The 27,778-nt window shown below is 40.9% G+C and overlaps 1 protein-coding gene across 1 annotated transcript in view; it reads left to right on the plus strand.

Annotated features, from left to right (window-relative positions):
• Positions 1–27,778, plus strand: part of Trpc5 (transient receptor potential cation channel subfamily C member 5) — a 124,190-nt gene that overhangs the window by 85,006 nt on the left and 11,406 nt on the right. Inside the window, exons 5-6 of the mRNA XM_027433596.2 lie at positions 1,959–2,281; positions 11,887–12,082. Of these exons, the coding sequence (XP_027289397.1) occupies positions 1,959–2,281; positions 11,887–12,082 (519 nt within the window). The remainder of the gene's footprint in view (positions 1–1,958; positions 2,282–11,886; positions 12,083–27,778) is intronic.

Genomic DNA, 27,778 nt, shown 5'->3' on the forward strand with positions numbered 1-27,778 from the left:
CTGCCTCTCTGGGATTTCAGTTCCTCCATTTGTGAGACAGGCGTCCCACCCACTTGCTCACAGCAATGCAACAACTTCTTTTTGTTTACTTTTTTCTTTGAAGGAAAATGTGGGGAATTTGACTAAGATTACACAAAGCTGATCAGACACCAGAAAGCCTATGCTAAATAGAAGCACACACCTGTCACATTCTCTCCGATTCCTCTGACAATGAAGAACATTGGTCACACACATGATTTTAACACCATCAGTTTTATTGGCTGTTGGAACTGAAGCACACTTGAGAAATACTTACAAGATAATTTGACCCCGAACACATTTTCTCAGGAATGTCATCTACATTTAGTCCTCAAAACTTTGAGGTATTTAAATGAGAGTATATATAAGTAATGGTGCTTCAGACTGAATTCCAAGCAAAACCCACTTCTGTCCTTGGGAAAGTTAACAATTGGTCCCTTATATTTCCATATCATCATCCCTTATGGAGTACAGAGACTCTTTTTTGTTTTGTTTTTGCTTTGTTTTTTTTTTTTTTGGTTTTTTGTTTGTTTTGTTTTTTGAGACAGGGTTTCTCTGTAGGTTTGGAAACTGTCCTGGAAATCTCTTTGAAGACCAGGCTGGCCTCGAACTCAGGAGATCCACCTGACTCTGCCTCCCGAGTGCTGGGATTAAAGGCATGCGCCACCAATGCCCGTCTGAGTACAGAAACTCTTGCACATAAATACAGAATCACAAACAATACAGCAAGTAGGAATGACATTACCCTTCTTTTATTGTGAAGATAAAAGTTACAGGCAGGTTTTTTATTTTTTATTTAAATTAAAAACAATCTTCTTTTACATGCCAATCCCAGTTTCCTCTCCCTCCTGTCTTCCCACTCCCCCCACCATCTCCCCATCCCACCCTCCATCCACACCTCAGAGAGGGTGGGGCCTTCCATGGGGGATCATCAAAGTCTGTCACATCTTTTGGGGCAGGACCGAGGACCTACCCCCTGTATCTAGGCTGAAAGAGTATCTATCCCTCCATAGGGAATGGGCTCCAAAAAGCCAGCATATGGCAGTTTTAAGGGACAGTTTTCAAACTGGAGTCCAGAGCTTCTCCTCTCACACTTTTCTAGGAGGCTATTCCCCACATTCCAGAAGATAGAGGCCTTCAAGAGGCTGCAAATGGGCAACAAACCATATAAATACTAGCTAGTCCCTCTCCTTCAACTTCCTGGTTCTTCATTTGCACTGGAAGGCCTTTCTAACTTGTAAGGTTGTTAAAGAAACAGTAAAATACATCCATATGCTGCTATGTGGAGAATTACTAAATTTGCTACCTGGAAGGTTGACATGCCATTTGCAATGGTGTAGAATATATTACAAACTGATAAAAATGCAGCAGAAAGCTCTGAGGAAAGGCTCCCTCAGGACTCTCTCTATCAGCCCTAAACTGTAGGCAGCAGAGCCTGGAGAATGAACACTGAGGAGCTTGCATCTATCTATTGTCCTTCAGTACTTGAAAATTGACCATGTCTTTCAAACCAATGGCTGGGGAAGTGTAAATCTGAATTGAAATCTCACCAAGAAGTGGAATAATTGGTCCCTACTAGCTTGAGCACCCCAATGGCTCCTTTTCAGCAACACTCAACAACAATCTGGTAAACTCACAGTTAGAAATGTCTGTTGATAAACCCCAGGTGGCTGGCGCAGATGATGCCTCTGAAATTCCTTCTGCTATGTATATATGCTTGGTATATATTTGGATAAGAGTGGGAGGGAAAGACTTATTAGCACTGTGTACTGATTGAATGGGGCAAAAAGACAAACAAATAATGCCATGCACAGAGAATTTTATGTAAGCTGAGTATTGGGTGCATATTGTGTGTGTGGAAAGGTACAAAGGGAAAAATTTGGAAATGCTCACTGTACTTCTCATATTGTGCACTTCTGTTGTTTTTTTTTCTTTTTCAGTATAATGGTTCTCGTCCAAGGGAGGAATGGGAAATGTGGCACCCGACTCTGATTGCAGAGGCGCTCTTCGCAATATCCAACATTTTAAGTTCCTTGCGTCTCATATCCTTGTTCACAGCCAACTCCCACTTAGGGCCTCTGCAGATCTCTTTGGGACGCATGCTGCTTGATATACTCAAATTCCTCTTTATCTACTGCCTAGTACTTCTGGCTTTTGCCAACGGATTGAACCAGCTTTATTTTTACTATGAGACCAGAGCTATCGATGAACCTAACAACTGCAAGGGGATCCGGTGTGAAAAACAGAACAATGCCTTCTCCACGTAAGACTTACATCTCCCTTTCTTTTGTTTTCTTTTGGAATTGCTTTTTGTTCTATTTTCTGTGCACAGCTTCATCAGTATCTCTTGATGGAATAGCAAAGTTCTCTGTAGATCTACCCAAAGGGTCTGGGGTAGAAGAATGTTCTTCCTTCAACATAGAGTACTAGGAAAATAGCATTAGAAGAATAAGTGATTTGACAGAGACACAGAGACAGAGAGAGCCTTGGAGTGACTCCATAAAAAGGTAGTTCTGAGTACACTTTGTGGCATTCAAAACAGTGGCAGCCACAAAGTGAAAGCACAAGACTATTCTCAGGAAGACCTGACACATTAACTTGACTACTGTGAGTCAAGCTCAATGCAAAGGAGACAAAGGTGTCTTAATACACCCCATTGTACATGAGTACACTAGGATAGAATAGGCAGACTTGAGGCAAGATTACAGTCAGCTAGCCTACTAGACGAATTTAACTGAGGTGGGGGCTGATTGGAAATGTCTCTGCTCCCATTTTGGGTGTAGAAGGAAGTTTATGGCTTTGTCCAGAGGTCTATAGTCTCTGGGCAGGTAACACCTGTGCCTCTCCTTCTTACTGTGAAGACCTCCTTTGGAGTTTTTCACTCCCTAAATGGGTTTAGAATGATAGTTTAAATACAGAAGAGGAAATAGGAAGACGCTAAATGTTGTGACACACTTGGGAGGCTGAGGCAGGAGGTTCATGAGCGTGAGAATAGCCTGGCTACACAGTGAGAGCCTGTCTAAAAGGAGCAAAAGCAAAAAGGGATGGCAGGGGAGAGGGGGGAGGGATGAAGGGAGGACAGAAAGAAGGAAGGAATGATGGAAGGAAGAGAGGGAGGGAGGGAGGGAGGGAGGAAGGAAGGAAGGAAGGAAGGAAGGAAGGAAGGAAGGAAGGAAGGAAGGAAGGAGGGAAGGAAGGAAGGAAGGAAGGACAATTCATACAATTTTCTTAGGTTAGAAGCTACATTTGGCTTCAGTGTCCTTCATTTTGTCCATCCCAACATCCATTATGGAGACCCAAAGCTTGTTAATGAGTCTCAATCATTAAACTAAGAATTCATCTTTTACAATTTTTTGTTTTAACAAGTAACTACACATTTAGTAACTATACAAATCTTGGAGGTACAAAGTGAAGTTATGATACATGAATACACACTGTACAGTGATCAAATCTGGAATAATTAGCATTCACATCAACTCAAGTATTTCTCACTCTTTTGTGGAGAAACATGCAAAATTTGGTCTAGCCAGTTTAAAATGTACAATGTGCTATTCTCATCTGTGGCCTCCCTACTGTCTAACAAAACTCTTTGCTCCCATCCACCTGCAACATTGTTTTTGTTGGCCAATCTCTCTCATCCCACCCACTTTCCACTCTTCCGCAGGCTCCAATAACTCCCATTCCATTCTGTACTTCTACAATGTCAGTTCTTTTATATTCCATAAACTAATGAGGTCATACAGTCTTTTTATGGCTGGTATATTTCACCTACCATTAATATCATTTGCATTAATTTATGTTCCTACATATGTCAGAATTTCACCATCTTGTGGCCAAATAACATTTGGCTATGAGTTTATTGGTTCTTTAAATATGTATTTCTCTGTGTGTGTGTGTGTGTGTGTTTGTGTGTGTGTGTGTGTGAGAGAGAGAGAGAGAGAGAGAGAGAGAGAGAGAGAGAGAGAGCAATCACATATATGACACTGCATACTTCCAGACATTGGTTTGTTCTGGGGCTCAAACTCAGGTCATCAGGCTTGGTGACTGGCAGTTTTACTCACTGAGGCATCTTGCTGGCCCCTTCCTTAACACTATGAGTAGTTCAGTGGACTTTGACATTCTAGATAATCTTTAGTAATCAAGACCAGGTCAAGGATGGTAACTTATGCCTAGAATCTCAGCACTCCCAGGATGAGGTAGGATTACAAGTTTGAGCCCACCCTAGATTACACAGAAACACTCTGTCTCAAGAACAACAACAAAAAGCTAGAGACAAAGGGTGTCAGGTGCTGTTGCTGCTGCTACTGCTGTTGTTTGATGACAAGGTCTCATATTATTCCAGGCTGGTTTTGAACTTCCCATGTAGCTGAGGATGACCTTGAATTCCTGGTCTTCCTGTCTCCATTTCCCAAGCGCTAGGAGTATAGGTTTTCACCATCCTACCCAGTGTTGCAAAGGTATTTTATCTTGATCAAATATACTCATAGGAAAATTCAATGCTTTCTCTCCTTCCCATACGATATGCCTCTAGCTGTATTTCCTTAAGTGAGTTATATAGATCCCACAGTTCAATGGATTGGTAATAGTCATGAAAATAGTCTGAGGTAAGATGAATTTCAGAAAAGTTCAGACAAAATATGAAAGTTCTCTTTACGTCAGAAAGTCTCACAGACCTTCCACCATGAGTAGCAAGAGGAAGAGGTCTTCCCAAATTTGTTATCTCTCGTTATTCCTCTTATCTTCCAAATGATCTCTCCTGTGCACATGTTGGTGTGAACCATGTTGTCTCATTCCATTGCACACTGCAGCACTATTCCACCAGACTACAGCCCATCTCTCCTCCCAGAGATCAGAGCAAAATCTTGGATGAGAAAAGTGAGAGGATCAAGGTCCAAAGCGGCTTTGTCAAGAGTTAGCACTGTGTTGTTAAGCCAAGCCAAGTGCAGAACAGTAACCTAGCACATTAATGGTGCTTCTTTACTAGGAACTTTGCCTTCTTCTCCTGCATGTCTCTGGAGACAGGACTCATTTCAACCCAGTTTCATTAGAAAGAGCAATTCTGCTGTGTCATTTGCACCAAGAGACAGCATCATGCCTATAAAAAGTGTTCCAAAGGATGGAATAATTGAAAGCAAGGTGCTTTCCTTACCAATTCCCCATCCACATGAGCTCTGCTAAGGAAATGGACGAAATGCCTCCCTGCAAGTTTGTAATCATTATTAATACTCCTGTAAGCAACAGACTTGTTGTTCCCATCATTTGCTTAGCAGAGACTATCAACAAAAATGGGCATCTGCCATACATGAAATTATATCTTTGAGGTATCAAGTATGAAGACACATTGCCATACTTGGACCCAAAGTGGCAGTAATGTCACTTCAGCTTTCCCCTCAACATCAGATTGGTTTCCTCCATAGAGGCCTGATTCAAATGTGTTTTCTTTTAAACTCTTTGACTTGGGCATTGATAATAATGTCTACTAAAATGCATGCTGCTCAGCTAGAACATTAGAAAGACAGCTTGTTACAGAAGCGGAATGTGAGGTTGTTTAGATACCTCATGAAAAGTTTGGTATCTGCCCAACTTTTCATCTCCCTTATGATTCTCCAGGAACACCATTGCTATTGTTCTTTAAAATGTGGTGAAAATTCTTTTCCCCTTAAAATGTATTTTGTGAGGAACATGATACACTTGCTGACAACTACATGGCAACACTGTTGTTGATTTGAGCTCCACATTCCACATTGGGAGTACTGGGCCTTCATCTGCTCTTGGAAGAGGCGGTTGGGAAGGCACCATCACTCTCTGGCCATAGCATTTGGGAGGGTTACAGAGTGATAGTATAAAAGATGCTAACCTGAAAGTCCTGCATCTGTTTTCAGTGGTTCAGGTACTCATCTACAGATGCCTCTTGAAAACCCCTGGCTCTTCATTCCGAAGGACACTCAAGACACTGTCCGAAACTAAATAACTCATCTCCATTTTGTCACTTATTTTTCCCTTTAATTCCTCAGCTCATTAAATGACACCAGCCAGAACCCTAGCAGTCATCTGACACTCTTACACTATTCTCACTATTCTTCATGAAACATCCAGTGTTTCAACTCACCTGGTCAGTCGTACTTTCTAAAGGTCCTGCAAAACACACACACACACACACACACACAACACACACAGAGAGAAGAGAGAGAGAGAGAGAGAAGAGAGAAGAGAGAGAGAGAGAGAGAGAGAGGGGCAGTGGTGTGGGTGGCAGACAGACAGACAGACAGAGACAGAGACAGAGACAGAAAGAAACGCTGTTTAGGTTCAGGCCTAAATCCTAAGAACTACAGCAACAGCCTCTTAACTGATTCCCCTGCCTGCAGTCTTATCTCCACCTCATAATACTCTTCCCCACACCGTGTGGAAATTTATTTCTAAATCTTATATCATCTCATCACCCTTTGACTCCATGCCTATCCAGTGTATACTCTTCTCTGTAAATCCAACCTCTTTGCCATAATGTATAGGATCTTGGATATTTGTAGCAGGTCTCTGCAGGATTTCGCTCTTCTCCTTCATAGTCAATCTTTTCTGCTCCCCGGATACACAAAACTTTAGTTGCATGGATCTTATACATGATGCATCCCTCCCTCTTCTGGAATGCCTGTCCCCACTGTCCAAGTCAGATTTCTGTTGCTGTAATAAGTGACTCTGACCAAAAGCAGTTGGGAAAAGGGAAGTTTTTATCAGTTCACACTTTCAAGTCATTGTTCAGCATTGTGGGAAGTCAGTGCAGGAACTCAAGGCAGGAACCTGGAGGCAGGAACTAATGTAGAGACCATGGAGGAATGCTACTTACTTTTCTTAAATGGCCTAGACCCACCTGCCCGGGGATGATACTGCACACAGTGGGCTAGGACCTCCTCCTTTAATTAGAAATCAATAAGATGTTCTCACAGACAAGCCCAATAGGCCAATTTGATGGAGGCAATTCTTTAGGGGAGGCTCCTTCTTCCCAGGTGTGCCAAGTTGACAACCAAGATTAGCCACCGCACTCACCTAGCCAACTTGCCAAACTCTTCTCCAGCCTTCTAGAATCGAGCAGTGTCACCTGTTCTAAAGCCTTTTCTTACCCCCTTTCAGCTGTGGATTTCATCTGTTGCCCTACAGCATTGTGAACATGAGTCGGCTGTAATGTGTAACCTTCTTATTTTAGTCATCTATCTCTGTCTCCACAAAACTGAGACTCCAATTGTAACCAGGTTTGTACTTAGCATACAGGGACCCAGAACATAAAGGTATTCAAAATGTCTATCAAATAATTGAAACAATGAAGACTGGTGACAATTGTCATTTTGAATTTGGAAATAATTATAGATTTACATGCATGCAACCATGAGAAACAATGTAAGAGAAATCTGTGGAACTTTTATCTGATGTACCCCAGTGGTAAAATCTCATATAAATATTATAAAGTATCACCAGAAAATAAACATTGTTGAGTCTAGTGACCTTATTTAAAGTCACCAGTTCTGCAAGGAAGTCATCTGCAACATGGGTGGACATGATGAAATCCTAATTGTAGATCACTTGCTTCTATTTGTACCCCTGCATAGTTGTCTACCCAACTCTGCCACTCTACGGATCAGTTTAAGCTTGCTTTTAGCAAAACCCCTTGGCTTTTTTCCCTATTGCTCTCATCCAGCACTTGGACACTTGGCTTTAGAGCAAAACTATACATGGATCTCTATTATATTCCATCTGTTAGATTCAGCCCATTGTTTCAAGCTGTTGAAATGTTTCGGAATCTTTTTATTACATTTGGAAGTGGGGCATGCATGCCATAGCATGAGTGAAGAGGTCAGAGGATAACTTTCTTTCTTAATCTTGATTCTGCATTTCAATTTATTAGCTATCCTCCTCAGTCCTGTCTCATCTGAAAAACCTATGAAGCATGCCACTGATTTTTTTCAGCCAAAGCACTGGTAATTTTGTCAGTCATTGCTATGTGGAATATTGGGCAGCTATTAAAATGATACATATGAAGATTATATATAAAAGGTGTCTGTATCCAAAATTTGTAAAATGTATTTTATTCATTTTTTCAATCTATGTGTTATATATGTGGCTGGGGGGGGAGTGTGAGTATGTACCACAGTAAATATGTAGAAGTCAGAGAACAGCTCACAGGAGTGGCTTCTCTCTCTCCACCATATGTGTTATGAGGGTCAAACTCAGGTAGTCAGGTGTGACGGCAAGCACCTTTACTTGCTGAGTCATCTCACTGGCCAGTATAAAAACCTTAAAACATTAAAAAAAATGGATGTATTGTGATGACATCTATGAAGCACTAGAGACACAAATAATCTACAAAGACCCAGAAAGCTACAAGGAGCATAAGAACATGAAGATAGACAGCTTAACAGTAATAATAAAAATAGCTAACATCGTAGAGTGCTCTGAGGTCCAGGTACTCTTATAAATCATGTCTATGTGAACAAACACACTTTATCTTCCTTCCATAGCATGATGTAGTCAGCTTACCCATTGTATAGATGAAGAAACTAAGGTCCAAAGCAATTAAGGAAGCTACTTCTAGTTGCATAAACCCTAACTGGCAGAGCCATGATACCAATTCAGACATACAGGCTCCAATCTGCACTTGAGATATGGGACTATAACTGGTTCTATGGAGTTATATAAGGTTGGTTGTGGAGCAGGCATGGTGGTGCATACCTTTAATCCCAGCACTTAGAAAGCTTGGGCAGGAGGATAGTGAGTTTAAGACCAGCCTGAACTTCCTAGTTAGCTCCATGCCATCCTGAGGGATATCATGATGCTGTTTCAAAAAACAACAGAAGGAAAACGACTTGCCACACAAAGATAGAATAGTCACAGATATGGTGCTGAAGAGAATAAAGGTATGTTACCTATCAGGCCAGTCCCACCTTCCTTCCACCAGACAATTAGCACTTATTGGCATCTATTCCTACTTAATTAGTGGTAATTTCTCCAGCTGTCATTTAGTGTACATTTCCCCACCTTATTCACTTGAATACAAACTTAGTCCTAAATGAAGGCTCTTCTCTTGTTCTGATCATGTTTCAAAATTTCTTACTAGATGTCCCCTGCTTTCCTCCCATCCTCCTTAACTTACAGCATCCAGCTGCTGTGCTAATTTTTTGCTCTATTACTGGTGTCCTGTTAGTCCTGACTTCTAATGTGTAAAAAGCACTTGTGCTGTGTACCCTCTTAGCAGAGCTAGATTTCTGCACCTCATATCTTCCTAGTCTTCGTAGTCTTCTGCTGGGCTATGTGATGCACCATATTGCATGACTTCCAGTCTCCTGGACATTCAGGAGAGGTGATAAGCATGAGGCTCAGTTGGTAGAGTTTGTGCCTAATATGCACAAAGCCCTGTGTTCTACCCCTAGCATCAAGTAAGTCAGTAACAGACCTGTCATCCCAACACTTGTCATACTTTCTGCTTCTCATGTCCTGGACCCTGAACTATAGACTCAAATCTTACTGTTGATTCTCAAACACCTCATCATTTAGTATTTAATTGCATCAAACAAAATGTAGGCTTTATAGTTCCAGGACACCCTCCAAAGCCACAGAGAAACCCTGTCTCGAACACCCCCCACCCACCACCACCAGCACCATCAAAAAAAGAAGAAAAAACTGAAAAAAAATGTAAGCTTTAAATGGGGATAAAAGTAAGCTTCTAGAAGTCTAGTACTAGAGTAGAGTGAAACCTACGAAAGGTCAGGAAGAGTAGGAGGAAGGAAAAAGAGATGGGAAAACTTGGTCAATGAAAACAGTGTTGCACTAAGATACAAGTCAAAAGCCCTGGTGGTCTTGTCTTCAGTAGGGTGACAATGTATATTCCAAAGTGGCTAGAAGGGCAGATTTTAATGTTTCACCACAAAGAAGTGACAGATGCTAGTGGCAGTAAAGATGGTCATTAACCTGATTTGATCATCACACAGAATTTACCTGGATCAAAACTATACCCCACAAATTTGTATAATTATTATATGTAAATTGCAGATGAACTAAAGCAACCCAAAAAGACAAGATCCTTTTTTTCTTAAAGAAAACAAATTCTTGGGCTAGGGTTAAGTTTAGTGCTAAAGTTCTTACATAGCATATACAAGGCCTTTGTTCCATCTCCAACACTCCAGAAAAGAAGTGTGAGAGTAACTTTTCTTTTTCCAATTTGAGCAGTCTAATGTAGACCAGACTGCCCTCCAAATCCCCATGTAGCCAAGTATAACATTGAACTCCTGATACTCCTGATTCCACCTTGCAACTGGCAATACATTTTGAGTAAACTGAAAAAGTATATTCATTCTTTGAGTAGTGATTCTTATGTTCTACAGTCCCTTGTGCTTGGAAAATGACTTATGTGCCACCCATGAGCTAACTGCACCGGTATTGCTGTATGTAGATTTCTGAAGGCAAGACAGATGAAACCTCACATGCCAAAAGTATATTATTACAGCATCCCATGTTTGGGTATGGAAACTAAAACAGGAAGCAATAATTTGCAAAGCCATCTAATAGAGACTGATGTAATGGCTTGGCGAGGTCACAAAGACCTGCCCTTGAATTCTGGCTCAGCACTTACTAGCTGAGTGTCCTTGAGCCAATCAATCTCTGAATGTAAGATCATCAATAATAATAAAGTTTTTCTTTAATTTATTGCTCTATTTTAATTAAAAAGTCAATATTTCCTCCACAGATTTTGAAATCCTCTAGTTAGCATATAAAAATCTCTTGTATTTGTTCCTAGGGAACCGCATCACCTGTTTTTCCCATTTATTTGCAGTGCCATATCACTTTATAGATTAGTAACTCATATTCTAATATAAAAGCCACTGCTTTTTTACAGTAAAGTTTTATGAGTCACGAAAATAATGTATTCATTAAAATGTGAAACAAGCCAAAGTATGGTAATGCACACCTTTAGCTCCAGCAATCAGGAGGCAGAGGCAGGCAAATCTCATTGAGTTACAGGCCAGTCTGTACAGTGAGTTCCAGGCAAGCCAGAAGATCTTATTAAGATTTTTAAAAAGAACATGTAAAACATGCTTATATAGAGAGTTCTTAATAATACTTAATATATAATCATTAAAATATGTAACTTATTATTTTGAGATTCATCAAGTTCTTCCACTGAGCTTAGAACCATCTGAGTCCTATGAGAACCACAAAGTAGAATTTTTGATCTGGAGTACAACTCAGTGGTAGAGATCATATTTAGCATATATGGGACCTATATTCCATGGGTTGAGATTTCCATGGAGAGCAGTATAGCCCAAGTTCCATCATTACCTTTTTAAAAAGGATTTTTATTTTTTTAATTACATGTAGGGGTGTGTGTGTATGTTTATGTTGGTGTGGACATATGAGTGCAAGTCCTATAGAGGCCAGAGGAAACAGATTCCCTGGAGTTGGAGTTACAGTTATAGTGTGATCCTAGAACTAAATTTGGGTCCTTGAAAAGAGTAGCAAGTGCTCTTAAGCACTTGGCCATCTCTCCAGCCACACTCCCTCCAACTAGTAAAGCCCCATATTCTAAAGCTCTGAATTTGCCAACCCAACATGGTCTGAAGATGGGGAAAATGGTTTGATAGAAGACGTAGCCCACAAAAGAAGCTCTGAGCATTTTTTAGGTTACCAGTACAGAGACGGGGAGAGATAATATCCCAGGAAGAAGAGCAAAGTGTCTAAATGAAATGTCCTGGCTACGCTGTTGAGTTAATAAGGAGACTAAAATGGACAAGCATGGCAAATCTGACTGCCCTCTTATAGACTACCTCATGTTTGCTCTCTTATACTCTCATTCAGATAACTAACCTGCTCTTGTATCACTTTTAGGCTCTTTGAAACCCTTCAGTCACTCTTCTGGTCTGTATTTGGCCTTTTAAATCTCTATGTCACCAATGTGAAGGCCAGACACGAGTTCACCGAGTTCGTGGGAGCTACGATGTTTGGGACATACAACGTGATCTCCCTGGTAGTGCTGCTGAACATGCTCATTGCCATGATGAACAACTCCTACCAGCTTATCGCCGTGAGTAACTGCTTTATCATGGGCCTTTCTTGGATTTCTGGAGAAATCACAGTCATGTGGAGCCCATTTTAAGCTCAATGAAACAGTCTGATTACCTCAGTGAATATACCTTAGTCAGTTATTCAACTGACTTCTTTCCAGAACAATATTGTTGGCAGTCAGTCTACAGAAAGCCACTAATCTATGTTAGGTTACTGGGCTTGACAATCTTCTTGCTATCTGTTGAAAATGCTGTAAAATATTTGAGCCAATATTGTTGCCTCAGTAAGGAAACCTGGGGGGATATATGCATAGCTGGCTACTGAATTTGGTACCTCACTTATATTCTGGATATATCCAGTCGATCTGTTTCTCTAGGCATAACACTGCAAACCTCTTCCTCTTCAGATTCAGAATCCTATTGCAAAGATGATCTTCTGAGAAGGAGAGGGGCTATTTTGTTTTTGATACAATGTCTCATAGTATGCAAAGTTATCATTAAACTCACTGTGTAGCTGAGAATGACCCTGAACTCTTGGTCCTCCTGTCTCCAAATCTCAGGTCCTGGAATTACAGAAGTACACTATAATGCTGTTTACAAGAGGGGCTATTTTTTTTTTTGCTAAAGTAGAGATGAATAACTGTAGTCTACCATCAGATCTTCTTAGATTGAGCTCATTTTTTGAGATTGTTGTTTTTAAGACAGGTATCATTGCATAGACAAGGCTGACCTCAAATTCCCAATCCTCTTGTCTCAGCCTCTGGAGTCCTGGGATTGTGGGCATGCACCATGACACCTTGAATCTTGCATTGCTGATTTTTTGTCCACCATTTCAATCTTCAGGAATTGTTACCCTAGACTAGAAATGATGAAGGTAGAGGTTTCAGGACTAGTTATGGTCTCTCTCTCTCTCTCTCTCTCTCTCTCTCTCTCTCTCTCTCTCTCTCTGCCAAAGTAAATATGCAGTTTTAACCTATAGTCTCATAACCTGTTTATCATTTCTAGGCAGAATATGAGCAACTTAGTCTGGTTAGCTGAAGACACTGGATTTGGATGATTAGCTGCTAGATTGCCCTCTATGTATTGCTATCATTCAGAAAGCAAACAAAGATAAAGCCTAAGTCTTCTCTCTCTCCTATGTGCTATTTATCTGGTATAGTTTGTCATGAGTAGTCATTTAGCCTACATAGGCTTAAATTATTGGTTACATATGCATATATGTATATATGTATGTGATATATGTGCTCAAACACAGACTCTCCACCTTTCTCAAATATTGTAGGTAATAATGAACATCTGTTATTCATTTCTGCTATGGACAGAATCAAAAAGTAATGAATATGTGCTACAGTAAGAGATCTTTGAATTATATATTTTATAGTATTTTAACCATAAATGGCAATAAAATGCATTTGCACAAGGGGTGTTATATCTTAGATCTGAAATGTACCCACCAAGGCCTATGTGTTAGAAGCCTAGTCTCCAGCTCAAGGAGCAATTGGAAGGTAATGGAACCTTTAGTAGATGGGGCCTAATTGGGAGTTAGGTATAGGGAGGGCATACCCTTGAAAAGGATTATAGGATCCTATCCTCCTTTGTCTTCTTCTTTGCTCTTCCACTTCCATGCTCACCTGCTGTGCTATTCTGGTCTGCCACAGGCTGAGAGCAACAGAATCAAGCAACCATTGACTGAAGTGGTGAACCAAAATAACCCTTTTACTTTATTCTTTAATTTTTCACTGTACTTTCTCACAGTGACAGAAACATGAATTTGTAGAATTTCTGTCATTGGGCATTTTAGTTTTTTTTTTTTTTTTCCGAGATGGGTTTTCTCTTTATTGCTTTGGAGCCTGTCCTGGAATTTACTCTGGAGACCAGGCTAGCCTCGAACTCACAGAGATCTGCCTGCCTCTGCCTCCCGAGTACTGGGATTAAAGATGTGCACCACCAACACCCGGTGGGGATTTTTTTTTAGATGTAAAATTGTCTCCTGGGGTGCTTTATGTCATAGATATGTAAGTAACTGACTATAAAGGGAATAGGAGTCCAGCAGAAAATTCTAAAAACCAAGGACTCTAATCCCAGAACTGTCTTTTATCATGGAGACAGCTTGGGTAACTTATTTCCCCTTCTTGGGCCTGTTTCTTCATCCCAGAATTGATGTGTTATATTAGTGGTGATGAATACCGTTGGCAGCTCTGTGAGCCCGCGTGTCTACAGATTGGGATAGCACAACAAGGTCCTTCCTGGCTCTGGAATTCTGTTCCATTGTGTTGAAATAGAATACTACAATATAGTTCAGCTTCATTTCTTGCCTCTCATTGTCTCCCTCCCTCCCTCCCTTTCTCCTCTTCTCCCCTTTTCCCTTTCTCTTCTCCAACCCCACTTTCATTTAAATCCAACTAGGGAAAGGACTTTGAGGTGATTTTTACTCACACCTAGTCTGTTCGCTACAAGGGGCAAGACACACAGGAATCTAAAAGGTTTCTTTTTTGTGCCTGCTAAGGCATTTGTGGTTTTCTCACTAAATATCAAGCAGCTGATTATTCCTAGTGACAGGGAAAAGGGTAAAATTTTCTTGTCATCTAATATAGGGTTTCAGTATGTGCCATTAAGCTGGGTGACATTTTCTAGCATGAATGAGAATCACCAATTCTAATATTTTTGTCACTTACCTGCTGGTAGCAGGTTTGGTTTTAATATGATCTACTCCTGAACCTGAGGAAAATACCTTGATTCCTGTCACTAGGGGTCTGAGTAGGTGGCCTGAATGGGAAGGGCCCTACACCGGCTCACAGGCATCTGGAGTTAGCAAACCAGTGCTCCTGAAGTTACTGGTTGTATGTTTACATCATTTGTAAATGGATCCAATTGGATGTTAATATTAGGCAAACTGATTGCAAAAATACCCAAGTTTTTGTAAGCGGTAAAGAATAGAAACTAGATTTCATTCCATTTGTAATATCTCTACTTCAGCAGTGTGGTGGTAGTGCACATCTTTAATTCCAGGACTCGGGAAACAGTGGCAGAAGGATCTCTGTGAGGTCCAAGCCAGTCTAGTCTAGAGAGCAAGTTCCAGGACAGCAGGGGCTACATAGAAACTTTGTCTCAAAAAAATCTCTGCTTCAGAAGTGACCCTTTACAAGGCTTCTGCTTTAGGAGGAAAGACTTCAGAAAGATACACCACTGGAGACACATATCTTCTCCTTCAAAGGGTGTCACAGGCTGCCTCAGCCTTGGTAGGAATTTGGTTGTCAGCAAATGTTACTGAGAAATTACCCAGTGTTTATTCTAGTTCAAAGGTTAAGAGCAGCAGCTAAGAGCTATCCCAGAAAAAAATTGAGCTCTTTATCAGTGCTTAAAGAAGGATTAACAGATTCTGGTGAGGTGGTCTTCTTTAATAGTCAGTTGAATCTAAACAAGAAAAAATGTACAAATGCGAAAACACACATAAAGTTATCATAAAATGCCAGCATTCAGAGTTAGTTATTGCCATGTGGTCCATGTATTTCTGCCCTTAATATTTTGTTCCCTGTTGTGAAACAAATGGCACTTGTACTGTTAGTTAGTCACCTATGACAGTTTAAATGTATAGGTCCTGTCTCTTCCTGAGATCAGGGAAGCAATGAGAGGTTCCATGAGGGCAATGTGTGTATCTGAGGAAGACTCATAAAAGACACCAACAAGAAAAAGCCATTAGAGGCAAAGGAAATGTTACCATCATTATGGTTTTTGCAAAGGCTCAGATATGGGCAGCAGTTCCCAAGTCAAAGATACCAGCAGTCTCCATATAAAATAACAACTACCAGTGGACACTCTAGAGATTCAGAAAAATTGCTATATTTGTATTCAAAAGAGTTCTGGGCTGAGATTCAGAAAGGATTGCCCCTTGTTGAAAACTAGGCCTTCCTGAAGGCCTAGTGTTCTCTTTTTAGTTAAAAACTATATTTGTGGATCATTCAAGTGTCCATGGCCCAGAAGTCATATAAAGAAATGTGATTATTTTGGTTTCTGCCTTATTATTTTAGTCATTGTTCATAATATGCTAGTCATTGGGCCAGTCTGAAATTTAATTAGGATAGTGTAAAAGCTAAAATCTACACCTAGACCTACCACATTGTCCCATAACCCCTGTTTTGAGATGTATGCGCTCTACAAGAACCATAGTGTTCAAGCTAGAGAAATGACACAGTGGTTAAGAGCACTGATTGCTCTCGCAAAGGACTCAGTTATAGTGACTCACATCTGTCTGCAATTCCAGGTCCAGAAGATCCAATGCCCTCTTCTGACTACTGTAAGCACCAGGCACACATGTGATACACATACATATAATATATGTAGACACATTCATACACATAAATAAATCCAAAATTCAAAAAATACAACTACAGCACAGTCATTCATTTTTATCATTAATTTTCATTTAAATTACAAATAATCTTATTTTACATATCAACCCCAGGTCCTTCTCCCTCCCATCCTCCTATTCCCCACACCATCTCCGCATCCCACCCCTCATCCACTCCTCAGAGAGGATGAGGCCTCCCATGGGGGAATCATCAAAGTCTGTCACATCATTTGGGGCAGGAGCTAGGCCCTCCCCCATGTATCTAGGCTGAGAGAGTATCCCTCCATAGGAATGGTCTCCATGTCAGTCTTTACCTAGTTGTGTCTCAGCGCCAAACTATCCAATCTCCCCAGCCCAACAAGTTCTAGTGGTGAAAGATTTTATTTTCATCATCAGGGTTATGACGGACCTACTATTTGGTCTGAATTCTTCTAGGATAAAAATCCCATGTCTGGCTCAGCTTTCAAAGTGTTATTTCTTAAGAAAACAGAAGGCAACATAAATCACACCAGCCTTCAGTGCCACCAGAAAGTCCAAACTCTCAAAGCTGGACTGAATCTAAGCAGCAGTGTAGCCCCTGTAGTGTAGACGAAGGCCTTGTTCATCTCAAGCTGTATTAGGAAATGCGTGAGGTTGTGGCAGTGCCACTTGAGATTGCCACCTGGCTCCCTGTGGGAAGCCCTCAAGCAATATAGAGACTGAATTTTTCTCACCTTGGTTTCTGCTTTTCTCTGATGCCAAACCACCCTGGGGGACCTGATCAGGGCCTGCCACATTTCATAAAGGACAAAACAGACATGCCCATCCATCAAATAAATAGAAAGTATTCCCTCCCTTGGGTAATGTAGAATGGGTAAATGCCTGTTAGTATTCCATTTCCATCAGAAACTCACTATTTCTGGTCAGTTCTGGAGAAGGTATATAAAATACAGCCCAGGCCATCAGGGAGCTTGAAGTAGAAATGGAAAGTCTGACATGAGTAAGGGAAACAAGGGAACTATCAATCTGAGTATAGCAGCAGTTAGTACCAAACGCATGGGCCCAACAATACTCTGACTACCTGGGTTTGAAACCTGGACAGCCATGTAGTGTGGCTTAGGCCGACTTGACCTATTTTTACCTCACTTGACTTTCATGTAAAACATAGGCCTTTCTCATGTGATGTGGTGCCATAGTGGAGCATTTGCTTAGCATGTTTGAGGCTTTGGGCAATCTCTAATACTGAAACACACACACTTTCATTTGCTTCTTACTCTGATCCATTTCCTGAACCAAGAGAAATACTAAACAAGTACAATGTCTTTCCATTTGTCTTGTAGATAGGTTTGATAAATTAGGATGAAGGTGGTGGCACTTCTAGAAACTGCTGTGTCTTCTGTGAGACTTACATCCAGGAATTTCCAAGGCATCACCACTCTCCTTGGCCTCATCTTCCATCTAGGTCTTGTCAGGGAGCCCCAGTCATTGGGCTGTGCTAACACTACCTCTTCATGTTGCCTTTCAAACTCTAGAGCAAGAGAAACAAGTTGCTCAACGCTGACTTGCCTTAGTGTCCCTTGTTCAACTACTCACCTTCCCATCCCCTGCATAATCAGTGCTTGTATTATGTCTTCAAAGTTTGAAAAACTTAAGAGCGATACCTATTCATTCAGTTGTAGTCTAGCCAGGACCATTTGACTGCACTGTTATGAGGTATATAGAGAAGGTAAATGTCAATCTGACTTTGAAGTAGGGCTCAAATTTTGAAAGACAGAAACGTGGCTGCAGGGTTAAGCTCTCCTCTCTGGCCAGGAAATAGCTTGCACACAAGCCGAGAGTGGCCCAGTGTTTACTCCTTTCTGCCTTTCGTGCTTTGATTCCCTGTGAAACCTATCAAACATGAATGCAGTTCTCTTCTCCCCAATTGGGGAATGTTCTGGCACACTGCAGAGAAACATGGAGAAGACTAGTGGATCTAGGAGCTACGTCAAAGCTCTAGAGCCTATCTGTACAACAATAATAAAGGGAGATGAGCTTGCTTTGTCAGGCTCCTTACATCTTCATTCTGAGCCCTATTACTACTACCTAAGACGACGCTTCCCAGAGCCCTGAGCTAACTGTCTGACATGAACAAGTTCCATTTTCCATCTTTAGCCAAAGCAAAGAGGTTAGGGTTTTTCTAAGATGTCAAAGTTCAGTAGTTACCATAAAAATGTATAATAATAACTGGCATATGGGCATGCCTTTATCAATTGCCAGGCAGTGAAACAATTATTTTCTGTTATCACTATAATTATTTTTTAAATATTTTATTTATTTATTATGTATACAACATTCTGCTTCCATGATTATCTGCACATCAGAAGAGGGCACCAGATCTCATAATGGATGGTTGTGAGCCACCATGTGGTTGCCGGAAATTGAACTCAGGACCTCTGGAAGAGCAGTCAGTGCTCTTAGCCTCTGAGCCATCTCTCCAGCCCATCACTATAATTATTATTAGTGACCACCATTCACCCACGGGCCACATATTACATAAACACATTCAGTGCATATTATCTCATTAAACCATAACACTCACTTTATGAGGTATTATTATTTATTTCATTTTGTAAATGAGCAAACTGAGGCAAAGAGACTGGGGTGACTTGTCTAAGGAGGCACACTTTGTTTCTTTTCTAGTTAACATGCTTTAGGTTATACACATTAGTGAGTTTTACATGCTATTTCATTGCATGCATGCAGCATACACTATACAAATCCAGCCTCTGTCTCTATCTAGCCTACCCTTCCTCCAAGTCTAGCAATCACTAATCGGCATTTAAGCCAGCCTTTCTTCAACAGCAAGCACTTGTGAAAGAGAGTATGTTCTACTTGTATTTCTAAATCTGGCTTATTTCACCTAACATAATGTCCCACATTTCCATCGATTTTGTTGCAAAAGAAAAGGTTTTCATTTTCTTGATGGCAGAATAACACTCCATTGTGCATATTCACCACATTTTCTTCAGCCATTCATGGGTTGATAGGCACCTAGGTTGATTCTATATTTTAGCTATTGTGATAATGCCACAAGGAACATCTGAAAGCACATATCCTTTTGGTATGCTGATTTCATTTCCTTTGCATGTATGTCCAGAAGTGAGACAGCTGGATATTATGAATTCTATTTTTCTTTTTGTTGAGGAGCCTCCATATTGTTCTCCATAATGGCTATGCTAATTTTCATTCCTATCAACACTGCATGGGAATTCATTTTTTTTTCTCCACACCATCATTTGTTATTTCTTGTCTTTAGTTTCCGTTTTGATGATAGCCAAGGAGAAATTCTCAGTAAGGTCTCCTGAACCAAAGTAACAACAATATCATACCTCCTCCCTTTGGCCTGCATCCTAATTCAAAGATGCTGATACACATAGGATACTTAGCTTCTATCTAACCTCACCCCTCCTTCACCTTGGCTGACTGACTCGCTGTCTCCAGGGTGCTAACCAAAGGGATCCTGTATGGAGACTTGCCTTGTTTCTGCACTGTCCTCTTTGCTAAACCTATATGCTCATTAGCACACCTGCACCCCTGGCTTTGTTTTCTCCTTTAAGGTGTCTACCAGAAGTCAAGCAAATACTTTCCCTTGCACCCTGTCTTTATTTCTGTCAGACAACTGGCCAGCTATGGTGGCTCAGCATCTTTCCTTTTTAAGACTCATTTATCCTTTTGGTTTTATGTGTGTGGGTTTTGCCTGCAAGTCTGTGCAGTATGTGCATGACTGGTTTCCTCTGGGGCTGGGAAAGGAGTTACTGGAGTTACAGACAGTTGTTAACGGCTAGGAATAGAACATGGGGCCTCTGAAATAAAACAAGAAGTGCTGCTGCTAATGTAGTGACTGAGCCTCTCTAACCTATGGCTCACACCTTTAATCCCAATCTTCAGGTGGCAGTCAGATCTTGGTGAGTTCAAGGTCAGCCTGGTCAACACAGCAAGTTCCCAGCCAACCAAAGCTGCATAGTGAGACCTGTCTGAAAAAAATTCTGTCAAAAACAACAACAACAAGAAGAAAAAAACAAAAACAAAAAAAAAAAACACCAGCCGATAGCCACAGAGAATAAACAGGACGCCAAATTCATGACAAGGACTCATTATCTCACACATCCTGCCTTGGAACACCTCAGCCCCTCTGCCTGTTTCTTTCCCAAACAGATCTTACATGCTTAAAACTTCTCTTGAAATTATACCCACACTAGTAAATGAACTGCCCACCCTGCTGCTCCAAGACTGGGAGTTGCAGCACTCTCAACAAAGGATGTAGTTAGCAGAAGCTGCTCACTGCTCAGACTGCCACTCTCTGCCTGGGCCTGGTTTGGCTCTCCCCCTGGTGGTCTAACTTAGGAACAACATTTTCCTCGTCTTACTGCTCCCTGGCCTCAGATTTTGTCTGCTAGGGTGCCTATCTGCTGGGGACCAAAGCAATTCACCTTGAAATTCTCACAACACATGGTAGCAGGATTCTGTTGAGCTCCAAACTCTGTTTCCAACTGCAATTGTGGCCTGTGATGCTTGCTGCTTCGTGCTAAGGGTGTTAGTGACTGACCGAGGAACAAGGAAGAATGGGAGGAATACACATAAACCCAGGTCATTTCCTTTCCTGCTGTTAAAAGGCAACCTAACAGGGTAGATACCTGAGCTGCTTCTCCATTATCCCACAGGATGCCTGTCCCGGGTGTTCATCAGAAGCATAAACAATCCCCATAAAGATTCCCATCTTGGGTCCGTCTAACAGAAACAGAACTGACCATGCCTATTAGCAGTTAGCCAAAATGTCTCCCCCTAAGGGTCCCAGGAAGTATGGGGAAGGAAACCAGCAAGAAAAGGGGTATTGGTGACACAAGAAATATCAGTTCACAAGCCAAAGATGCCAGCAGCCTCTATGTACATTAACAACTACTAGTCAGCATTTCAAACGAGTTCCAGGCTGAGATGCAGAAAGAATTGCTCCCTGTTGCAAAGTAGAAAAATTGGTCTCAGGATGTTCTCTTCAAAAGTTACAAACTACATTTGTAGACAATTCCAGTGCCGATGACCCAGAGGTCATTGCCAAGGATTGTGACTTCTCACAGTCCTTGTTTTAAATGCCACAAATCTTTTGACTAGAACAACAAATGATACAAATACTCTTACTTCTGATTGGCCTGAGATTTTCTTTTTGTCTGCTCGCTTTTTGATTCAATTTTTGAGACAGGAACTCACTGTGTTGCTCCTACAGACAAGCCTTGCCCCCTGCCTATTCCTCCCATGTGCTCAGCTTACAGACCACAAATCGAGCTTCTGTTTGGGATTTAAAACAGAATTGAGAACATAGCTCAGCAGTTCTAGGAGTCTTGCTGCTTTTGCAGAGGATCCAAAATGGGTTCCCTGTAACCATGTCAAACAGCTCACAAATGCCTATGACCCAACTCCAGGATGACCTCTTCTGGCCTCCGTGGATAGACAAACACATTTTAAAACAGATTTAGAAAACATTAAATGTGGGGTCTGAGTTGACACTTAAGGAAGCTTTTCTTGGGCCCCATCAGAGATGGTGCACGTCTTTAATCCCAGCACTTGGGAAGCAGAGGCAGGTGGATCTCTGAGTTCCAGACCAGCCTGGTCTACAGAACGAGTTTCAGAACAGCCAAAGCAACACAGAGAAACTTCTTCTTGAAAACAAAAAACAAAAACCTTTCTCTTCTGTGATCATCAGAGCCCAATGCCATAGCCTTCCTGAACACAGGCAGTAAAATGGGCAGGGAGTGTTGACAACACAGGAGCCAAAATACTCAGAGGAACATGAGGGATGATGTCTGACATTTACTTGAGATACAGCAGGTTTATATTGCCTCAGCTTTTATGGCAAATCTGCTAGGCTTTTTTATTGTTTTTATTTATTCTTCTCTCATACAATACATGCCAACCACAGCTTCCCCTCCCTCCACTCCCCCCAGACTTGCCTCTCATCTACTTTCTCCCTCAGATCCACTCTACCCCTGTTACTCCCAGAAAAGAACAGCCCTCCCAGGGCCATCAACTGAGCATAGTCCAAGATAAATCTGCTGTTTTATTAAAGAGTGACTAGGGGAAATTCGAGGGGAAAATAAGAAAATAACAACTAACACCCCCTCTCTCCTTCTTCCCTACATTCCCAGCCTTCTCTCTTCCTTCATGTCTTTGTTTTCACCACAAAGTTCTGTTGTCCTTTGCTCTCCTCCCACTCTTTCCTGGATAACAAAGACTTGATGAGAAACACAGTTATCTTAAAGTCTTTCCTAAAAATTGTAGCACATCAGAAATCTCGAAGAGGGGAAGAAAAGAAAGCATTGTAGGCTTCTTCACTCATTGAGAAACCAACAGTTATTAAAGAAGATTTGAATTAATGACTTTAAAACACTTTCAACTCACTCCATCCAATGTCCAGGGCCTGGATCTAAAATATACTGCCTGGTGGATCTTCTAGGAGATAATGCCATGGGGTTTTGCTCACAGTACCTCTTTCATCCATTTTATACAGGCAAACTGATTCATGCAGAGACTTGATAAGGCCGAGGGTCTCCATTCTAATGGGAACACATGTTCCAGAATATTGTAAGCCCTCATTTTCAAATGTGTTTGAGGACTGAAGAGATGGCTCAGCAGTTAAGAACACTGACTGCTCTTCCAGAGGACCTGGGTTCAATTCCCAGCACCACATGATAGCTCACAACCATTTGTAACTCCAGTCTCAGGGGATCTGACATCCTGTCTTGCCTCCACAGTCACCAGGCAGTCACATGGTGTACAGACATACATGGCAGGCAAAAACAACCAAATACATATAAGAATAAATTTAAAAGAATTTAACTGTATTTGAAACATGAGTAAAGGAATGATTTTTTTAGTGCCTAGAGAAGCAGAATATTTTGAAGCATGGAACATTTTTTGACAAAGCTGATCAAAATTTATCTTATTATCCTCTTGCCAGGGGTTAGTGACTGCGTTAATTACTTGTCATATTTTGACAAAATACCTGGTTTCTATAGCTGTAAAGAGATACTGTGACCATGGCAACTCTTATAATGGAAAACATTGGGGCTAGCATACAGTTCAGTGGTCCAGTCCATCATCATCATGGCAGAGCATGGCAGTATGCAGGCAGACATGGTGCTGGAGAAGGAGCTGAGAGAAGCTTGAATGAAAGATACCTCAAAGCCAGCCTCCACAGTAACAAGCTTCCTCCAAAAAGGCCACACTTCAACAAGGCCACAACTCCTAATAGTGCCACTCCCTTTGGGGGCCATTTTCTTTCAAACCACAACACCCTATAAAAGTAACTCAAGGAAGTATTTATTTGGGATCCATCATGTAGACAAGGACATTGTACCTGTGGTTGGTAAGCAGAGAATGATGAGTGCTGGTACTCAATTCACTTTGACCTTTTATTTAGTCTAGGACCCCAGCCCAAGGACTGGTGCTTCCCATATTAAGTTTGGTCTTCTTGTCTTAGTTAACCTAATCTAGAATTTCCTTTACAGACATACCCAGAGGCTTATGTCCTTATTGACTCCGTGTCCTATCAAATTGACAATATTAACCATTGCAATGACCTTTCCTGTAAAGGGCTAGTTAGTAAATGGTTTAGGCTTTGTAGACCATAAGTTCTGTCTCAACTACTCAATTCTTTTGTCATAACACAAAAGTAGCCAAAGGCAACACATAAGCTAATGGGCATGGCCGTATGCCAGTAGTTTTTTTTATTTATGGACACAAAAATTCCCATAAATCTCAAGTGGCAAAATAGTATTCCTTTGATTTTTGATTACATTAAAATGTAAGACAAAAAATGTAAGACAAATATTCTTATCTTGTAGTATATAAAAAATCAAGTAACCAGTTTTCCAACTACTCAGCTGATTTCAAAATACATGTCTTTTCAATCTTTGTAGACCAAAGAGCACTCCATGACTAGGGGTTGTGGTTTATGTTTTTCTTCATATTCCACTGTTGCTTAGGAAAAACCCAGCATATAGTAAGTCCTAAGTAAATACATTTTTGAATTGATAGAAAAAGCTTTGAGCAATCCCTGATTTATAATTTTTCAACCCTGTTTTAAAAAAACTAGATAAGTGGATTTATATTTCTTAAAAGTGTTTCATGCTTGGAGATCAATGACTTCCTCAGCAATGGAAGGGGAATTATCTAACTGGAAGAGAAACTGCCTCAATTTTAGATTTCATGACAATAAATAGTCCCTGTTTTTAATCCCTTGTGCCAATAATACACAAATCATATATACTTAATTAAAACAGTGATGTATACTTTGGGAAGCACACTTGCATATGTCTTTGGCAATCTTGTAAATGTTGAGACATGCCTGAACCCATGTGGTAAGCTTGTTCAGCCCTTCCTTCTTCACAGAATTGCACATGAGAGCCATTGTCTTTGGTGATGTAGCCACTGGCAAGTTACCCATGCTCCATTGGATAATTTCACACCCATTTGCTCACAAAGCAAAAGAAAAATCAAAACTAAAAGGCGTGAAAGTGGGATGAGAACCTAGTGGGAGGTGAGAGAAGGACAAGACAGGGTGGAGGCATGAGTGTGACCAGAATGTATTAGAGAGAGAGAGAGAGAGAGAGAGAGAGAGAGAGAGAGAGAGAGAGAGATTTGTCAAAGGATAACAATTTTTAAAAATTTCTTTCTGGACATGATGACACACAACTGTAACCCCAGCACTAGGTAGGTGAAATAAGGAGGAGGGTGAGTTCAAGGCCATCCTGTGTTGTGTATCGAGACAGTCTCTCTCAAAACAGCCTAGTGACCAGAGCCAGGGAACATGCTGACCAGTAGTTTCATGAGGTCTAGGCAGAGACACAGTGGCCACTTATTAGACCCATTGCTACAACCACTCATGTAGTTTGAAAGGCTAAAATAGGCTATCATAGCACATCAGTACTAGACTGCAAAGGATGTTGTGGGCAATGAGTGGTCAGTAAGTTAGAGCTGGAAAGTTTTCTGCCCCTTATGTTTTGCAGCTGGGCCCGGGAACTTCATTTGAGGTCAATAAACCATTCAAACTAATACCCAGCAGGCTTCAAAATGAACAGTTCATTCTAACCACCTAGAAACCTCAGATAGGAGAGGCTGGCGGGGTGCTGAGGAACAGGAAGTCAACCCCTTCCTAGACTACCGCACATCTGTGGTAAGGTAAAGGAGAGAGTCTGGGCTTGAAAGACACTAAACACCATATTTTTGAAAATTCTAGGTTTTTTAATGAATTGAAACAAAAATGGATATTCAGCATGGGATACCATGCTAGTAATCTCACCACTTGAGAAACTTATGACAGGAAGTTTTCTGTGAATTTGAATCCAGCCTGGACTACATGTTATGTTCCAGGCCAGCCTGGAATACAAAGACACCATCTCAGAAACAAAGAAAAGAAAAAAGGAAAGAAAGTGAAGAGGTATAGAGAGGGGGAAAGAGTTAAAACTAGAATATCATTAAAATATCTTATAAATTGCATTTTACCCTATATGGCACAATGTATAACTTTTGCTGCGTTCCACACATCCGCATTGCTCCACATGATTGTGATGAGCAGCAATACTTAAGACACAAACCCCCCAATTCTACCAGAAGAAAGAGGAACTCCGAGTGAGACTGACATCCCTTGAGATGGCAGAAAAAATGAATACTCTCATTTCTGTTTAGGGTGTATGTGTCACAGTAATTTTTGTTACTTTTGACATCAAGGGGAAACAGAGCTTGTCCTATGTTCAAATGAAGGAAACAATTGATAATTAGTGCAAAGGATGCCAAAATATTCCTCCAATGAGTTGTCCCTAGGGCCAAAGATTCCTGGGGACAGACAGCCTTTCTCTTTAAGGGTTATTATTAGCTCTGCTCTCCCTGGGTTCATGCTGTTTCCCGCCCCCCCCCTTCATTATGTTAGAAATTTTTCCAATTTGCTAGCAACATGGCTGCTGGCAGGAGATCTGAGGGTGTGCTTAAGACTGTCGAGAACTTGTAAAGAAATTGGCCCCATGGTTTTGATTGTAAGAAAAACAACCTTGAGCTTGCATTTGTTGAGAAATGTGAAATTGAACAGATACATTCATTCCACCCAGCTCCATGTGCTTACACTCTGAGTGAGTCAGCAACCTCAGAGGGTATGTTCTATAGTCAGAGTATGTTGGGTCCACACAGCGAAAGGAGCTGAAGCAAATACAAACTCTGGCCTGCTCTGCAGGAGATCATGATCTGAAAGAAAAAGCATGGCACACACTTGGATTAGAACACACCATTAAAGTTACGTGTCATGGAGTTCACATTGATGGGCACACAAAAGTCCTAAGTTTTGGTAAGTTGGAAAGGGATGGACCGTTGTTTGTGGTGGTGTGGCTGGTTTTTGAAATATGTTTCAAAGTTAGAGTTGAGTCTGAGGGAGTAAGGCATAGAGGAGTGGCATAAAGCAGCAGACACTTGAAGTTAGCAAGATGAGACTCAATATACGATTAGACTGTCATAGGTGAAAGACAAGTCCTGTACTGATCAAAGAAAAACATTCTTGGACATCATATCTTTAGGGAAGTTTAAATAAATGTGTCAGCAAAAGCCACATTTATAATCCTGCAATTCAATTGATATCAAGGTTGGAAATGACACCTATACACCAGATTATACTCTTCACATTGCTCACAAAAATCAGCATGTAACTACTCACCTTTTTTATTAACCAGTGGCTCATGCCATATGGTCTATTATTTACTGGTGTGCCCGGAACATGCTACTTGCTCAATACAGGATCTGAAAGCTGCCAAGGTGGACATGTGTGAATTGGATTAGAATACATGAATGAGAAAAAAAAAAAAAACTAGTGCAAGAATTATTTGCAATAACATCTCTGTTGCTTCCCAACTTCTTTGGTAATTCCCAATGTGAGGTTGCCTGAGCACTTCCGGAAAGGAATGACAGTGATAGGTTCTGTGATCTTTTTTTAAAAAATGCTTAACTAAAATTATAAGAGGAGTACCTACGATGAGGAACAACAGAAACCCTCCTAAACTCAAGAGAAGCTGAATGGGGCTTATAATGTGGCCCATTGCAGATTTGCAGTCTTTGCCAAAAGCAAATATATTTCTCCCCAGACCTGTAGCCAATTACTTTTTTTTACATTTTCTATTTAATTTTGAGATTATAATACAATTGCATCATTTATCTCTTCCCCTTTCTCCCTCCAAACCTCCAACGAAATCCTTCTTGCTCTTTTTTCATTAAGCAAATTACTTTTTAAAGGACATAGCTACTTACATTTCCAAACATGTACAAAAAGCCAGAAGACTGAGAGTAGTGGATCAGGAGTTTCAGAAGTTTGAGGCCA

This window comes from Cricetulus griseus, chromosome X (assembly GCF_003668045.3).
Source record: "Cricetulus griseus strain 17A/GY chromosome X, alternate assembly CriGri-PICRH-1.0, whole genome shotgun sequence".
Lineage (NCBI taxonomy): Eukaryota > Metazoa > Chordata > Mammalia > Rodentia > Cricetidae > Cricetulus > Cricetulus griseus.